The sequence below is a fragment of the Hemicordylus capensis genome, chromosome 3 (genome assembly GCF_027244095.1).
Source record: "Hemicordylus capensis ecotype Gifberg chromosome 3, rHemCap1.1.pri, whole genome shotgun sequence".
NCBI lineage: Eukaryota > Metazoa > Chordata > Lepidosauria > Squamata > Cordylidae > Hemicordylus > Hemicordylus capensis.
Genome location: NC_069659.1, coordinates 329407238 through 329424107, shown reverse-complemented (window position 1 = coordinate 329424107; position 16870 = coordinate 329407238). Strand labels below are relative to the sequence as shown.

Sequence of the window (16870 nt, the reverse complement as noted above, 5' to 3'; positions counted from 1 at the left end):
CCCAGGTCCTTGGGAAGGACTCGATGTCTGGATAAAACAAACCAGTCAATAACACCTGTCTGACTGTGTAAACAAGAAATAATAAACAAATAATAATAAACAAAGTCCAGGGCCTCCACAGCCCCTGGGCCCCCCCAAATCCTCTTTAGTCTGTCCTGGGCAGTGTGATCACCCGTCGGAACATGATCATACTTAAATTTGCGGGGGGGGGGGCCTCCAAAGGCCTTTCGGTCCAGGCTCCAAAATTACCTAGGTGCACCTCTGAAAAGAGTATCCCCAACGTTAAAAAAAACCTCAAACAAGTACCATCTGGGGCCGCCTCCATAGCTTGCCCCCTCCTCCCACTGGCTGCCCTCACTGCTGCTTGCCAGTGGCTCTCAGAAGTGAAAAAGGCCCCTTCTAAAAGGGCCCAGACTCTCTCTCTCTCTCTCTCTCAACCCTCAAAGACACTAGCAACAGTCACTGGAGTGACTGTTGGCTGTGCTAGAAAGCTTGAAAGGGAGGTTTCCTGATCTACCCCAGCTTCAGCAGAAGTGTACAGGTAAGGAGAGCACTGTTAATTAATACTGTCTGGAGACAAGTAGTTTGTTTAGGAAATCCATCAGGGAGATAGAGAAGGCCTACAAGCCTTGTTGCTAGCTACATACAGGGAGAGGGGAAGGGAGAAGGAGGAAGTCTCTCTCTCCACATGAAAGAAATGAAAGTCTAACAAAAGAGAAATAGAGTAGAGAAAGTGTAGTCAGAGAGAGAATGCCCTTACTGGCTGTCTATACACCAAATGCCCCTAGTGGTCAATAGGGTTGCTGTTGTTAAGAGTCCACCAAGAGCTGCATCTCTAACAAGCTGTGGCATGTGTCACGTGGCTGTACAACACCGCAGCCATTCTTTCCAGTGGTCGTATTGTCACACAACTGTATTTGCACAATATTAGGCATCAGTAGAACTGCACTAAAATCAGAACTCTGCTGATTTTTAAAAAATGCCTCTAACAGCATGGGCAATACAAAAACTGCCCGCGGGACACTGCACAGTATGACAGCCATGATGTTGCACAGGATAGGGGTATTTGCTCCCTGCTAAATATAAGAACATCACCACTTTAAAAAGGTGCCTCTTTCCCCAGTTATCAGGGTTTAAATCTTGGCATTGAATTGCTCTGCTCTGCTAAGATTATATCCTGCAGAAGCTCACCCCGCAAGCTGTGATGTACTGACCAAGTGGTACTTACAATAAATGTTGCTTAATTAAGGACCATGTCACATTGCTATTCCATACTTGAGCAACACTTTGCTGATTCAAGAGGCATGATGTACTCTGTATTTTGGCCTAAAGGAAGGGAAGTTCTCAGTTTTTAGCTTTTTATTAATAACTTTTAATTTGAAACTTTTTAAAAAATGGTAATTTTAAATGTGATTTTAGCCTGGTCTTTTAACATGTTTAACTTTAGTAATCTTTTATTTTACATTGCATCTATTTTATTAATGTTGTGAGCTCCCGCTGAGCAGTAGTGTACTGGAGCAGCAGGGCATACATACAGCTAGCTCAAGCAAAACTAACAGAAGGAGCATCTTTTGTCTAATATACCTAGAGGTGAAGAAACTGGGTGGCAATTTCAATGAGAGTTCAAACAGCAGACAAGTTAGACAGAGTAAGCAAGCAGCGGAGAAGTCAGAACAGGTATATCTCCTCTTGCCAGTTCCAAGGCACAGTAATTTACGCAGAACCCCAAAATTCTGGCCTTTTGTCATAACCAATATTCACATTTTCATGCAATATACTTGAAGCCAACTGAAATTATCCATGATTATTACTATGATTTTTAGTAATATTACTATGAAAACTGAGATTTTCTTCTCAAGCCTCGCAACTCAAGATTATCATGATGTGATACAATCAATGGTCACACACATAAAGTGCAATTAATTTCAAATAGGAGACCTTAGATAAGATAAATGTGATTTGCTTGTAGTTAAAGGCCCTTGTAACTAAGGACACAGTTTGAATCAAATACAAACATCATCTATCAAACATTGGAAGTTGTTAATTAATTGGAAGTTAATTCTATACAGAATATAAAACAAGCTCATATGAATTCCAGGATAATTCAAGGTATTAAGTTTCTCTATATCTTGCACAACATATGAATAATAAAATGATATTAAAATGTCAGATATTTTAGCACATGCTTAACTGCACCATTGAAATCAATGGGCAGCACTGTTCTCTCTAAGGCGTGCGCATGTGCACACGCTCACAAGTTTTTCGATGTCCACTCAGTTAATTTTAGATCCTGCTCAGGTTGAATCAGGAAAGCTACATTCTGAATGTAGGTGCACACACACAGCCTTGATACTGCTACCCAGAACAAAACTCATTTTGCACAGAGATGAAAAAAATTAGAGGGACCACTGATGGGCAACATCCAAATCTTTGGCACAGTGGTGCACAGCCAGCAGAAGCGCTTGCTGTGAGTGGAAGGGGCCCTTTTGCTCACAGTGCAAGATCTGAATGCTTTCCGTTGATGTTTTTACAGATCTGTCACACAGGCACAAGCCAGAGATGCTATCAGAAATCACAGCAGTGATTGTCTTTCCACACACACATAAGCACGTTTTCCCATCATAGATGCAGTAGTGTGAATTGCAAATCTCTGATGCAGGGTATACATCTTTTGAATGGAACAACAGCTTAGTTCAGAAGACTTCAATCTACCTTCTTTACAAATACTCACCTTCAATGCCAAATTGCAGCATGAGTCCCACCTTTATAATACATAATTATCTTTCAACATCTGTCTCCTGGTTCCCCCATCCCTGTTCCTACACCAGTCTTTCTTTTACTGTCTTCTTCAGTTTCTTGTTCTCATAAACAAGCAGTGCAGCATAAGTGGCTTCTGATGTCCATTCAGTCTCCATGATTAATTATTATAAAATCTATCATCAAAATTTGCAAATTCAGGTAGTAATGCAAAGGACAAAAGATGGAGAAAGAAACATGCACATGTTTTTAATTATCCTATTTACACAAACATAACAAAAGTGCATCAAGAAACTCAGGCTCAATCTTGTCAAAAAACAGATAACTGTCCTCTACTTGACCAATAGCTGTAGAAAGTACCAAAAGACCAGACGCAAATGGATTGGAATGAATACATAAGCCGTGAACACTGACATAGTAAAAATAATGACAACGCCAGAATGCACCAATACTCGTTCCCAAGGCTCCAGGTCAAAGCAGCAGGTGAGCAGCCGGTATTGGAAAAAAGCCCAGTAGATATAATCCTTCACAAATTGTGTGGCCTTCATTGCCATTAATCGTTGCTTCTGGAAGTTTGTCCTATTAGATCAACAAAATGTGGATGACAGATTAAACAGAATAGAGAAAAAATGCATAAGAATATTTTGTTGTTTTTGGATGATATGTTCATGCCATTGAATTTACACTGAGCACAATTCACCAAAAGTGTCTTCTGCACAACCTCAACTAAAATAAAATGAGAGCTGCACTAAAGCACAGATGTGCTCAACCTACTGAGTTCTATATATTGATTGCCTGTCCTAGCAGAGATGTTCTAAGTATTTCCTGTTGACAGGATATGATTAATTGCTGTTCCTCCACTCTTCCTGACTTTTGTCATTCTCATCAGCCAGAGTGGTACTTTTGTGTTCCCCAGTACCTTGATGACTAATGTCAGATGCCAATTCCAGAGTGATCTATGGTCAGTTCAAACACAGAGCCTGGATTCGCAGAATTATTAGCAAGCTTTCAAACCATCGTACCTAGCCAGCTGCCCTCCCAACAATTGGCCCTGTAAGAATTAACAACTGAAGTGGGGACAAAGAAGGAAGACAAATCATTTAGGACAAATCTGCACAGAGTTTTTCCTGAGGCTGTGTGCATATGATCATGAAGCATACCTTGGAACTAAGAGCCACTTGATTCCTGTGTTCCTGTGGCATTTGTTTGAGTGACACAGTATCTACATAAGGAATTATGCCCATATTGTGTTTGTAAGCACTTCCTTATATATTTTATTTTATTTAACACTTTTACATACCACCCTATATAAAATCTCAGGGCACTTTCCAATTTAAACAAACAGCAACTAAAACCTAAAGGTCGTATAAAACAGATTTGCATTACCATAAATAAAAATTTAAAACTTTAAAACATCATAAACTAAAACCCTGATGAAACAGGTATGTTTTCAAAAGTTGTTTAAAAACAACCAGAGATGGGGAGATTCTGGTTTTATTTGGGAATGTGATCTTGGGGCAACCCTAGAGAAGACCTGGTTTTGGTTCACCACCAAGTGAGCCAGTGGCAGCCGCAAGCAGAACTCCCCTAATGATCTTAATAGGCAGCAGGGTTCATGAAGAAGGCACTCTGTTAAGTACTTTTTATCCTTTCTATGTCTGTGTACAGAATAATGTGTGTGGTGAAAACCACTTGGTGGAGTATGGTTAGAGGTAGAGCACATACTTTGCATGCCGAAGGCACCATGCTCAGTCTCTGCCATCTCCAGATATAATGCTCTCAGGAAGAAGGGCTGAGAAAGGCTGCTGCTTGAGACTCTGGCAGCTGGAAGTCAATACTTTCAACACGTTGTAGATGAGGTTTTCTAGATGGCAGGAAAACACGCAAAGAACAGAGCATGCGAATAAATTTAAGGTGAGTGCTTATGGAGAATCCAAGCAGTCCAGCAAATTGCCTTTGTCTTTTCTTCCAAGATCTGATGTGACAGGAAAGAAGACTCCTCTCCTGGTGCAATTTCCACAGTGCCATTTACTGGCCAGGTCTTGCTTTCTGCGATTAACCCTTGATTAACCCACCCCTTTTCAAACCACTTTTCTGGCAAACAGAGTTAATCATGGAAAGCAAGAGTTGGCTAACAGGTGGAGAGGCAGAAATCACACCGCTTTCTTCCCATGTGACCACCCCATCAGATAGGAACTTGCCATATACTGATAGTCTAGAACATAGGAACCTGCCATATACCATTGGTCTATCTAACTCAGTATTGTCTACACAGACTGGCAGCAGCTTTTCCAAGGTTGCAGGCAGGAATCTCTCTCAGCCCTATCTTGGAGAAGCCAGGGAGGGAACTTGGAACCTTCTCTTCCCAGAGCAGCTCCATCCCGGGGAATATCTTACAGTGCTCACACTTCTAGTCTTCCATTCATATGCAACCAGGGCAGACCCTGCTTAGCTAAGGGGACAAGTCATGACTGTTACAAGACCAGCGCTACTCTCCTAGAAGGAGATCCTAGAAGACTGCAGCAATCTGTGGAATGATTTGGTTTATCCATAAGCACTCAAATTTATTCACAAACTCTGTTCTTAGTACATATTACTGCCGTCTAGCAAACCTCTATATGTAGGCAGAACATTTGTTTGTACTTTGGACCAATGAGGACTGAGATATCTAGATATGCATCCAAAAAAGAGTTTATAGAAGGTAGAAGGAAGTCAGAAAAAGGGTTGTACAGCTGGAGTGCTGCGAGTTGGAATATTTACTGGAGACCAATAGAATCCTATGAAAAGTGACAGTATAACCAAGCTTCTCCAGTTGTTGAATGAACTCCCATCACCCCCAGGCACAACATATTGATTGCCTACCCCTGCTGTATAAGGTAAGCAGCTTCTTGGATGTAAAACTGTCTATACTGGGATTTTGCATTAAAATTTACACCTTTAAATAATATAGACTGTTTGGTCCCAGAGATAAAGCACTGCGTGCATTATTTCAAGAGGACATGACCAGAGCCATCCTTTAGCTTCATAGCAGATCAAATGAACTTTAGGAGCAGTGTGTGCGTCCACGTGCATATCTTTGGAAGCTCAATTGGCATGCATGCAGGACAGGGCCTTCTCTATGGTTGTCCCAATTTATAGTATTCCCTTCCTGGGGAGATCCATTCCCTCACCTTCCTTGTAGCCTTCCACAGGCAACGAAAGACCGTATTATTCAGGAGCATCTAAGGAGAATAGGGAACCTGATGTATGGCCTTCTGTGTTTGTCACAAAAATGTTGTTGCATTTTAAAATAAATTTTATATTGCCTTGTTTTGTTGTTCTGATAAGCTGTAAACCACCTTGAGACTATTTTTTTTTAAATTAACGGCAGTAGATAAGTACAATGAATGAATAAATAAACAAACAAATGTGTGTCATGCTCCTGTCATCCAAATGACAACTTTCAATTTGGTACCAGAAGTCTGGGGCTGTGTATCAACCTTGCCTCTACAGCAAAACCTCACTCATAACATTGCCATTCCCACCAAGGCAACTTCCAGTTGTGTGCACTAGGGCACTACATCACAGGAAGGTACTGTGCAAACACACCTTTAGGAATCTTTCTTCAGGGAAGATTTTGAATTTTTCAATTAAGATAGTTGAAAAAAAGAAAATAATTACTCTCCTCGTTAATACAGAGGGAATCCAATTTGTTCACCTACAAGGAATGCATCCTTGTGCTAGGAAGAGATTTGCAGAAATAAAGATGCAGGGGCTATTCTTAGAAGTAGCCTACTGTTCAGTGCTTAAGAGCTGCTTAACACCAATTCCAATCATGTACTTCAGTATCACAAACTAATGGGTAAGTCTATGAGCACTATTTTGATTACAAAGCCATCCCAAGGTGATAAAATGAGTGCATTCCTCTCATTAAAATGTAGAGCGTGTATCAAGAAAGTCATAAAAATAAATTATAGCTGGGGATGGAGTTACTGTAATCCAGCAACAGTTTGTGAGCCTCAGTTGGCCATCCCTGACCTAAGGACCTACTACCACTGTGCAAAGACTTTTGATAGTGTCCCTGCTTTACTCCTGTTTGAATACAAGTGGGAGGCAACAGGCTACTGGAAAAGGGCTTGACACACAAAAAAGTTTGCCAAAGGCACTGACGTAATGAAATTTGTATTTCCAGCTCAAAATAGCCAGAAGGAAGTTGTGGGTATAAGTGTCTCAGTTTCCTTGTGCGAGATTATTCCTGATTAGTAACTCATGAGTAAATTGTTACCTGTATCCAGTGATGATTTCTTGAAAGTTGGTCATTCTCACCACTCCTAGGAAACAATGGAAAAGCATAGACAGCAATATTCAAAAACCAGAAATGTTACAATGAAGTAATGCAGCTAACCGAGTTTATCAGCCAGTATGCTAAAGGCTGTGAAGTTGAAGCAGAGTTGCTCTGATGATATTTAGGAACATAGGAACATAGGATGCTGCCATGTACTGAGTCAGATCGTTGGTCTATCTCGCTCAGTATTGTCTTCACAGACTGGCAGTGGCTTCTCCAAGGTTGAGGGCAGGAATTTCTCTCAGCCCTATCTTGGAGAAGCCAGGGAGGGAACTTGAAACCTTCTGCTCTTCCCAGAGCGGCTTCATCCCCTGAGGGGAATATCCTGCAGTGCTCACACATCAAGTCTCCCATTCATATGCAACCAGGGCAGACCCTGCTTAGCTATGGGGACAAGTCATGCTTGCTACCACAAGATCAGCTCTCCTCTCCTAAATAAACAAACAAACAAACAAACAAATATTTATTTATTTATTTATTGCATGCCTCTTGGTGGTGCACAGGAACAAAACAAAACCCACAAGTTGAACATTTAAAAACAATCAGTACAAAACCAAATAAACAGTTTAAAACAGTTTAAAACAATTTAACAACCCAGAAAGGCCAGACCAAACAAATAGATTTTAAGGGCTGTTCTTGAGGGCCAGCAATTAACCCAAGATCCAGATATCTGCCAGGAGTGCATTCCACAGCCCAGGAGAAGCTACAGAGAAGGCCTGGTTCCAAGTTGCCACCAGACATACTGGTGGTAACTGGAGATGGACCTCCTCAGATGACCTTAACATGCGGTGGGGAGAATACAGAGTAACTGGGGCATAGGCCATCGAAGGCTTTAAAGATAATAACCAGCACTTTGTATTTTTCCTGGAAACATGTTGGCAGCCAGTGCAACTGTTTAAGTACAGGCATAATATGATCTCTCTGGGATACCCCAGAGACCAATCTGGCTGCCGTTTCTGAACTATGTACAAAGGCATCCCCATATAGAGTCCATTGCAATAGTCAAGCCTGGAAGTTATCAGCTGATGCATCACTGCTTTGAGGTCATTCTCTTCAAGGAATCAGCTGGCGGATCAGCCAAAGCTGATGGAAGGCGCTCCTGGGTATAGCCTCCACGTGAGATACCAGGGGGAGGCTTGGGTCCAAGAGTACTCCCAAGCTGCATACCTCTTCCTTCCAGGGAGTGCAACTCCATCTAGGACAGGAAGATCTAACCCTGCAAGACAGTGATCTTCACTATTTTTCAAACGATGGCCACTTTGGCAAAAACAAAAAACCCCAAACCCTTCAATGTAAGAGCCATGGTGTGAGAGGCCTTCTCACAGTGCTGTGCTTTGTCCAGGCTGGTGTGGCCCTATAAGAGAAAGGGAGTCCTCTTGAGCCCATGTACCATCTTGAAAGGTCCATATGGAGCACTAGGAAGTACAGTCCTTTTTGGCACTTTCCCCATAGAGCTCAATGGGGAAAGCGCTCGGAAGCACTATGCTTCCCAGTGCTTTGTGCATACTTTCCAAGATGGTGCTGGGGCTCAAGAGAGCTCAATTTTCCTTCAAGGGCCCCATTAGTGCTGGGCAATACATAGCACCGCACAGTGTCAACAGTAGCCTTTGCACGGTGTTGAGGAGCTATGTGGAGTATTTGGCTTCAGCTAAGCATCACACAGACATAGGAACATAGGAAGCTGCCATATACTGAGTCAGACCATTGGTCTATCTAGCTCAGTATTGTCTTCACAGACTGGCAGCGGCTCCTCCAAGGTTGCAGGCAGGAATCTCTCTCAGCCCTATCTTGTAGATGCCAGAGAGGGAACTTGAAACCTTCTGCTCTTCCCAGAGCGGCTCTATCCCCTGAGGGGAATATCTTGCAGTGCTCACACATCAAGTCTCCCATTCATATGCAACCAGGGCAGACCCTGCTTAGCTAAGGGGACAAGTCATGCTTGCTACCACAAGACCAGCTCTCCTACCTAAATAAACAATTTTATTTACAAGGTCTCTCACACCATGGCTCTTACATTGAAGAGTTTGGGATTTTTTGTTTTCTGTTTTTGCCAAACTCTCCTACCAAATAAACAATTAGTCAGTTTGCTGTACTTGTGGTCAACGAGAGCCACCACCAGCTCCCAGACCTTGGCTTGCAATGAAGAACACTGCTGTAAGGTAAGTAATTATTATCTGCATATTGCGGTTTGGAGGCTGGGTGAGGTTATCTCTCTCTCAGGATCAGTGGTGATGTAGACATGATTCAGTGTTGACACTTTGAAACCAAATTGGCAAATGGCGGAGGAGGGAATAATTGTCAGCAGCATCTCTTCCTTTTCCTCTCCAAGGGGAGGAGCTGCTACAATGACAATGAGTGCATTCCTCCCATTTGTCAAAAGGAAGGGTAGAAGGAGCCACTGTCATGTCTCCCTTTTCCATTGGACAGTAAGCTTTCCTGGCCAGGCAACATGGGGGGCGGGGAATGGGAGCCCAGTAGCGTGCCATTGGTGAGTCCAACAGTGGGCTTTGCTTCAGGATCCACCACAACCTGGCCACAGCCCTGTTAATCATTCTCCATGAAAGAACACTGCCATTTTTACTGGGCCATATGAATCTGCCAGGGTTCTTTGCTCTTTCTCACAAGCTCTGCTCTCAGACCTGCCATTCACAAAGACCCAATTGGCAGAAACTAGGACAGGGCCTTTACAGTAATGACCCCCTGACACACAATCTGGTCTCTGGAGTCCTTCCAGCTGAGTTTCATCAATCTGCCTCTCATATGAGTTTTAAAAAGAGCATGAAAAAACCCCTCTTCCAAGAGGCATGTTAAATCTGTTTGTAATCTGCTTTACAGTTTTAATCAAGTTTAGCCTTTTTATTGTTGCTTTTACTTTTTGTCTGTCTCTTTTAATCGCTGGTTTTTCCTGTATTTTTTTGGGGGAGGGGTTGTAAGCTGCCTAGAACAGCAATATGCTAGAAGGATGGGGTAGATGATTATTGGCACTGCATAAGCCCTAGTTGTCCCTAATTACCTGGCACTGTTCCTGTTTTCTGGTACATGTCTCTGGTGAATCCCTGTGCCTATTTTTGCTAGAGATGTGCACAAATGGCTCATACAGGCACCAGCGGGGTGGGGAGCGGTTTCTTAAAGAAGCAGGTAAGCTGTGCTCGCTCTAGCAAAGGCTGCACATGGCTGTGGCGCTGTTCCCTGCAGCCTGCGCTTGTGCTGCATGCACAGCAGCCATGTGTGTGCCGCCTGTGCACATTGAAGGGAGCAGCACCGCAGCCGCACACAGCCTTTGCTAGAGTGAGCACCATGCCCAGATAAAGTGGTGGGACGGCAGTGGAGCATGTAAGGACCTACATACCTGCTTCTTAAGAAAACCGCTCCCCACCCCACCGAACAAGTTCGTTACTTCCCAAAGGAGGCGCCAAACCGGTTCGTGCACATCCCTAATTTTTGTCTTTTGCAAGTGTCTTTAAAAAATGTTGTTCGTGAGAATTGCTCAAGTTGTCATTCTTCTGGATTTAGTTCCCTCCTCAGGGTCTCTAGCAGTAAAGTTTCTGAGTGGGAAGGTTAATGCTTTTCATCTCTACTGCACATGTATGTTCACAAACACTTAAGGCACCAATGCCAGGAGAATCTTTGTTTCATTTGCTGCAGACCAGGGGCGTTGCTAGGTATTTAAAAGATCCAGCCCTGTGCCTGGGCCCATCGCCCCCCTTTTAATAATCACACTCAATCATACCCCTCCCCCAGTAATTACAGTTTTTTAAAGTCTCTGATATAATATGGAACCTATGAAGGTTGAAGCAACAGATAGCTAGATGAGGCTAGGAACTTTCTCCTATGCTCTGTGCAAGTGCCTCAACTGCTGTACTTCCTTTCCGGAACAGGTCACGAAGAAGGGAGATGGCTGATAAGATCTGAGATTCTGAGCAATTAACTGAAGTGCCCTATGGTCCACCCCACATAATGACAACCCTGCTGCAGACAGAGAGTTCGCTTTCAGCAATATGATGGTATCTTTATTTAAGATACCATCATATTTCAGCAATATGTTGGTATCTTTATTTAAGAGAACAAAATTGCCTCCTTGGGTTTTGAAGTCAGTTAAGGACAGACTTTTGCAGGGTCAGTGAATACAACAGGTGGTGACAAGCCTTCTGCAATATGTGACTGTGGTAGTAAAGAATGCCTCATGCAGTCAACCTTGGTATGAGAAGAGATTACTACACGTCACTATTTTCATGTGTGAAGAAGCACTGTAGAGTACATCACAATTAGAGTTATGCATTCATGTGCAAATCCACACTTTCTGCTTTTGGCCAAGTTTCCTTTATAATAGAACCAACTCACTGGGCAAGAATAGAATAGAAGGGTTGTAGGAAATTGATATAAAGCAAAAGGGGGGAAGATGGAAACACTGGCTGACATTCTGATTAAACTTACTAGAGGGAATCCCATTCAAACTTACTAAAGAGTGATTCCTGAATAGTACTGTTGAGTAACTTAGAGAGTTTGTTAGCCACTGGCTTGAAGAAAAGGAAGGAAACAAAAGAAAGATCAGGCGCTTTTACAAACAGGGCTGTTAGCACAAATCTCCTCTGGAAGAGCGTGTGTGCATTCACACATTGGCCAGACCTACCCCAAAGTCTGGAAGCACCCCACACACAAACCAGGCGTTCTCTTCCGAATTCTAGCTTGTCCTGATGTCTTTCTGGGAGCCTTTACAGACAAGGCTTCCAGCTCTTGGACTATCCAGCCAGCGAAGCCACTTCGAATTAGACTCACAACATTAGGGAAGCAGCCCCTCCCCTCTCTGCTCCAAGTTTCCCTTTGTGTAGGTTCACACACAGCTCACTTTCATGTTTTGCTTGTGGCCAATGGCCACACCTCCCTTCCTCCCCCCACCCCAAGGGTTTAGTACCTTCTGTGATCTGGCTCTGTTGAAGTCAACACACACATACACAACACACGCTTAAGCTTAATTAGCCACCAGCCTTGGCTTTCTATTCCTGCACAAAAAGAAAACTCAAGAGCAGAGGGGAGGGGTTGCTTCACTCAGCCAAGAGTGTAATTTGAAGTGCATGCACTCATCATAAGAACAGCCTTGCTGGATCAGGTCCAAAGCCCATCTAGTCCAGCATCCTGTTTCACACAGTGGCCCACCAGAGGCCTCTGGTGGACCCACAGGCAAGAGGTACATGCATGCCCTCTCTCCTGCTGTCATCATATAGCCTGAGACCTGGAAGCCCTGTCTGGGAAAGCTCCCAGGAGGAGAGAACTAGCCTATCCAGCACCAGCCTCTATCTTTCATTTTAGCCCTTAGCTTTTGTGGTCCTGTTTTGTAGGGACTCTAACTAAAGCTCCCACTTTGAATTAGTGTTTTACTCTTTGCTGCCTTGGGATCATCGGTTGTGTTGTTTTTAATGTTATTGTTGTGATCATCCTGCGCATTGCAAAGGCAATACATATATATTAATTAATAGGTGCATTCAGACAATTCATTTGTAAAGAGCAGAGAGTCATCACATTTAGGAACATCTAGACTCCTGGTTATTTTATATTCAAATTCTGTGTGTTGATTTTTGGTTTCACTCCTCAAAGCAGCTCACAATACAAACAGGCTGTCAGGATCCTAATTATGAGGTTTTTAAAAAGTAAATACAACAAATGTTCATAAAATAAATTGCTGTGCTGGCAATAGAAAGCTGAATAAAAACCACGCACGGGCCTTTAAACCTTGCTGTGAGTTCTGCCACCATAAGAAAAACAAACCCTGAAATGGTGTCTTCAAATATTGCTAACATTTCTCTTGTCTGAGACAGGTAAAAAAATGAGAGGAAAAGAAAGGTTACAAAGAAAAGTGCACTCTGAGTGAGTGCACTCTGACTTGGCCTCTGTCAGATCCTGCTTCATGCCCTGAAACCTGATTCTATATCCAGGTGACTCTAGTCCTATTCACATGTTATGTCCAACCCTTGTACAACGAGTGTACAGTGCTACAGGTACTGATCTTTACACAGGGGCAGAGTTATTATTCACACATTATGCAGAATACAGGTACAGCAGAACATTTATTTATTTACCGTTAAATTTATTACTCCCCTTTCATTAAGAAAACTCCAAGACGGCCTATCCGTAGCATGCATTCAAAGGGCCCTGTACCCAGGTCCACTTTTAAAATGAATGCAGGTACAGTCATTCACACACACACATACATACACACACACACACACACATACAAGTGTACAGAACTCTGTATGCTCATACAACCCAATATCTGAGTAGGCCTCTGATCTTGTGGAAAGTGCCTTTCCCTCATGGGACTTAAAAAGCTCCCCCACACCCCATCACCATTACTGACAACTCTAAAGCTTTTCAGTCAGAAAAGTTAACGTATCTGGCAGGCCTGAACCTTCCTGGTTGTCAAATGTGAAACAAGTTTTTTTTTTTTTTTTAAGTATTTATTCTGTACCTTTAAAGTTAGGCAGTGTCACTCCTCAGGCAAATTCAAGACAAGACTGGCTTGAGCCCAGCTCAAAGATGGAGGGCTGGCCTGGAGGCTGCTGTCCAATCAGAAGCAGTCATTTCCAGTCACATGACACCCCTTCTGCAATGCCACAGCATGCTGGACTCCATTAGGCTGTAGCAGTTTTTAGGGAAGGGGGGACGAGGGGGGCTGGGAATTAATCTTGGGCCTGGGGACATTTTGTCAGAAGGAGGGGAAGAGGGAGCTTTCTCTAGCAAAAGAGGAACGTTTATTCAAATAAATCAAATCAAATCAATAAAATAATATTTCAAGAGCACTCCTGGCTAACTGGACAAAGAGGCCCCTTTTACAGTGGCGACTCTTACATTGAGCTGCAGGGGGCTGTTGCTGCCCCGAGACTCTGGAATGCGCTCCCCATCTCTGAGAACTAGTCCCTAAAGACTCCTTCTTCCACCCAAGCTTTTTAACTTGACTGTGGTTTTAAAATTTTCATTTTTAATTTGTTTTATGTTGTTGTGGGGAAGCAACTAATCCTATTCAGTACAGCATAGTGTCTATTCAGTTGCTGTTGCTGAGGTTGTGTGTGTGTTGTGTGTGTGTGTGTGTGTGTGTGTTGTGAGCCTGTTTGGGACAGGGAACCATTTTCTCATACTTTATGTAACCTGCTTTGAGAACACACACACACACACAATCTATCTATACACACAGAGAGAGAGAGAGAGAGAGAGAGAGAGAGAGAGCAATAAAATAGTGTCCTAGTTTTGCCTGTTGATTGTTGTACTTCATGCTCCTGTATTAACGGACTGGCTCCAAAATATATTCTGAGATAAAATGGTGCTTCAGTCACATGTTCCTTCCATATCATGCTCACATATATAGTATGGGCGTAGCAAGGTTGGAGTGGGCCCAGAGACAAGATTTTAAAATGCCCTCCCCCATCACTGAAGCTCGGCTCATGAAGTAAAGAAATCTTAAATGAAGCTGAATAGTGGTAACAAAAAGCATAGTAAAATTTATATATACAACCTATAATCTATGTGCCACAATAGAAGATCATCCTAAATTATTTTTTTTACGGTTTTGTAAATTGTGGATGATGCAAGTCAGCATGGTGTAAGGAGCCAGCGTGGTGTAGTGGCTAGAGTGCTGAACTAGGACTGGGGAGACATGAGTTCAAATCCCCATTCAGCCATGATACTAGCTGGGTGACTCTGGGCCAGTCACTTCTCTCTCAGCCTAACCTACTTCACAGGGTTGTTGTGAGGAGAAACTTAAGTATGTAGTACACCGCTCTGGGCTCCTTGGAGGAAGAGCAGGATATAAATGCAAAATAATAATAATAATAAAATAATAATAAAGTCATTTAATGGTACTAAAGAAAGACATGCTGTTCTGGTAGCTCCAGGTCTTAACACTCACATCAGTTTCGGAGGATGAATACAACTGAAGGAAGCCCGGGCGGGTGCGTGGCTGGGGGAGTCAGTCATGTGACTTGCCTCTGGGTACCCCCCCAAGGCAGTGGGCCCCCAGACAACTGTCTCCCCTTGCCCTATTATAGTTACGCCCTTGAGTATGATCGCCCTGTCTGATGCTGCTTACCTCAGATAGAGCTTCAGACTGTGTATGACATTCATATTTAGTTTTCTTCAATCACCTTTCTTTCTGTGTGTGTGTGTAGGAGCATGTGTGCACTTTAAAACCTAAAGCTGCTTCTTGGCACAAGTGATGTGGCAGTGGAAAATGGACTGACAGTAAAGGGCAAAAATGACTTTCCTCATGTACATTTATTTATTTATTTATTCGATTTCTATACCGCCCTTCCAAAAATGGCTCAGGGTGGTTTACACAGAGAAATAATAAATCAATCAGATGGATGCCTGTCCCCAAAGGGCTTACAATCTAAAAAGAAACATAAGATAGACACCAGCAACAGTCACTGGAAGTACTGTGCTGGGGGTGGATAGGGCCCGTTACTCTCCCCCTGCTAAATAAAGAGAATCACCGCATTAAAAGGTGCCTCTTCCTGTTGGAAGTTGAAGCCCAAGTGACTGCTTTAAATTTAAAAAGAAAGAAAATGTTGGAGGCAGGCTACATATGATTAATTTCATATGTAGTTTGAGCCAGAGACATTCAAGAGGTGTGCTTAGGGGCAGGGGCAAAGTACACGTGACATTAAGTTCATTATGAACAGACTAGTATTTTAAAGCCCGTTATAACAACGGGCGCTAGCTCCCCCCCCCTTTAAGCATTCTTTCTTTCTATTGGGTTAAATTTTTAAAAGGAAAATGCTGCCGCCGCCGTTGCTGCCACCCTCCCTCCCAGCTTCCGAGACCTCCTAACCCTGGCCGAACTCGCACCCTCCCTCCCAGCTTCTGAGACCACCTTACCCCGGCCGAACTCGCACCCTCCCACCCAACTTCCGAGAACACCTTACCCCGGCCCATGTCATTTGGGCGGAAAAAGTCCTTAATTGAAGAGGGAGAGAGGAAATCGCAAGCAGAGCTCCTCTCTCTGCAAAGCCTCTTCCGGAACTGGCGCTTTGGGTGCGAAGGACACCTATTGGGTCCTTCGCGTCCATAGTGTCAGTTCGGGCAGAGCCTTTGCTCAGAGAGGAGCTCTGTTTGCGAGCTCCTCTCTCCCTCTTCTATTAAGGACTTTTTCCGCCCAACTGACATGGGCCGGGGTAAGGTGGTCTCGGAAGTTGGGTGGGAGGGTGCGAGTTCAGCCGGGGTAAGGTGGTCTCGGAAGTTGGGAGGGGGGGTGCGAGTTCGGCGGCAACAGTGGCGGCTGCATTTCCTTTTTAGTGCTGTTTACGGCCTCCGCTCGGCCCCCGGTCCCGGTGTCCGTCTCCTCTTGGCGAGGCGGCAGCTCTGCCGCCGCCTCGGCCATTTCTCCCCGCCGGCTTCTCTCCTGCCTCATGGTGGCCGCTTCTGGCCTTGCCGCGGCCGGGCGAAGCGGCCAAGATGGCGGCCTGGTCCTTGTCTCCGTTTCTGTCTCAGCGCGCTCCGCGCATGCCCAGAACAGGCGAGGCACGAACGCACGCTTGGTGTCCGTCCACGGACGGACACCAAGCGTTTTATTAGAGAGGATGGGCTTAAACTTGGAAGTGGACTGAAACTGATTATTTTATGTCCAAATATGTCATGGGGGAGCACTGATCCAGCTCAGAATTGTTGTGTGCAGCAAGTGGGGCGTAACACTTTGCCCTTGCAGCATCTTCATGCCAAAAATTACACACCCCCAAAGTGGCCAACTACCCCCAAAGCACCATATTTCATGTGGTTAGGGTTGCATCTGATCATTTGCTTATG

General features: G+C 43.9%; 1 protein-coding gene across 2 annotated transcripts; it reads right to left on the bottom strand.

Annotated features, from left to right (window-relative positions):
* Nucleotides 1-2981: 2981 nt before the first annotated feature.
* LOC128351008 (serine palmitoyltransferase small subunit B-like) lies at nucleotides 2982-16054 on the bottom strand. 2 transcript variants are annotated; one of them, XR_008319549.1, is made up of 3 exons: nucleotides 13545-13655; nucleotides 7022-7067; nucleotides 2982-3336 (listed from the first exon to the last, which is right to left on the bottom strand). XR_008319549.1 is itself a non-coding variant. In XM_053310066.1 (3 exons), exons 1-3 carry the CDS (start codon nucleotides 16001-16003, stop codon nucleotides 3090-3092), a joined length of 303 nt encoding a protein of 100 aa, XP_053166041.1. In that variant the 5' UTR covers nucleotides 16004-16054; the 3' UTR covers nucleotides 2982-3089. The 2 variants fall into 2 exon arrangements, 1 of the variants encoding a protein (XP_053166041.1); XM_053310066.1 differs by lacking the exon at nucleotides 13545-13655 and adding an exon at nucleotides 15994-16054.
* Between the last annotated feature and the right edge of the window lie 816 nt (nucleotides 16055-16870).

Bases quoted from the DNA above. Each gene is read 5' to 3' on its own strand.
- LOC128351008 (XM_053310066.1), bottom strand. The intron at 3,337-7,021 runs GTAACAATTTAC...TTGATCTAATAG, and splicing joins GAAATCATCACTGGATACAG to GACAAACTTCCAGAAGCAAC.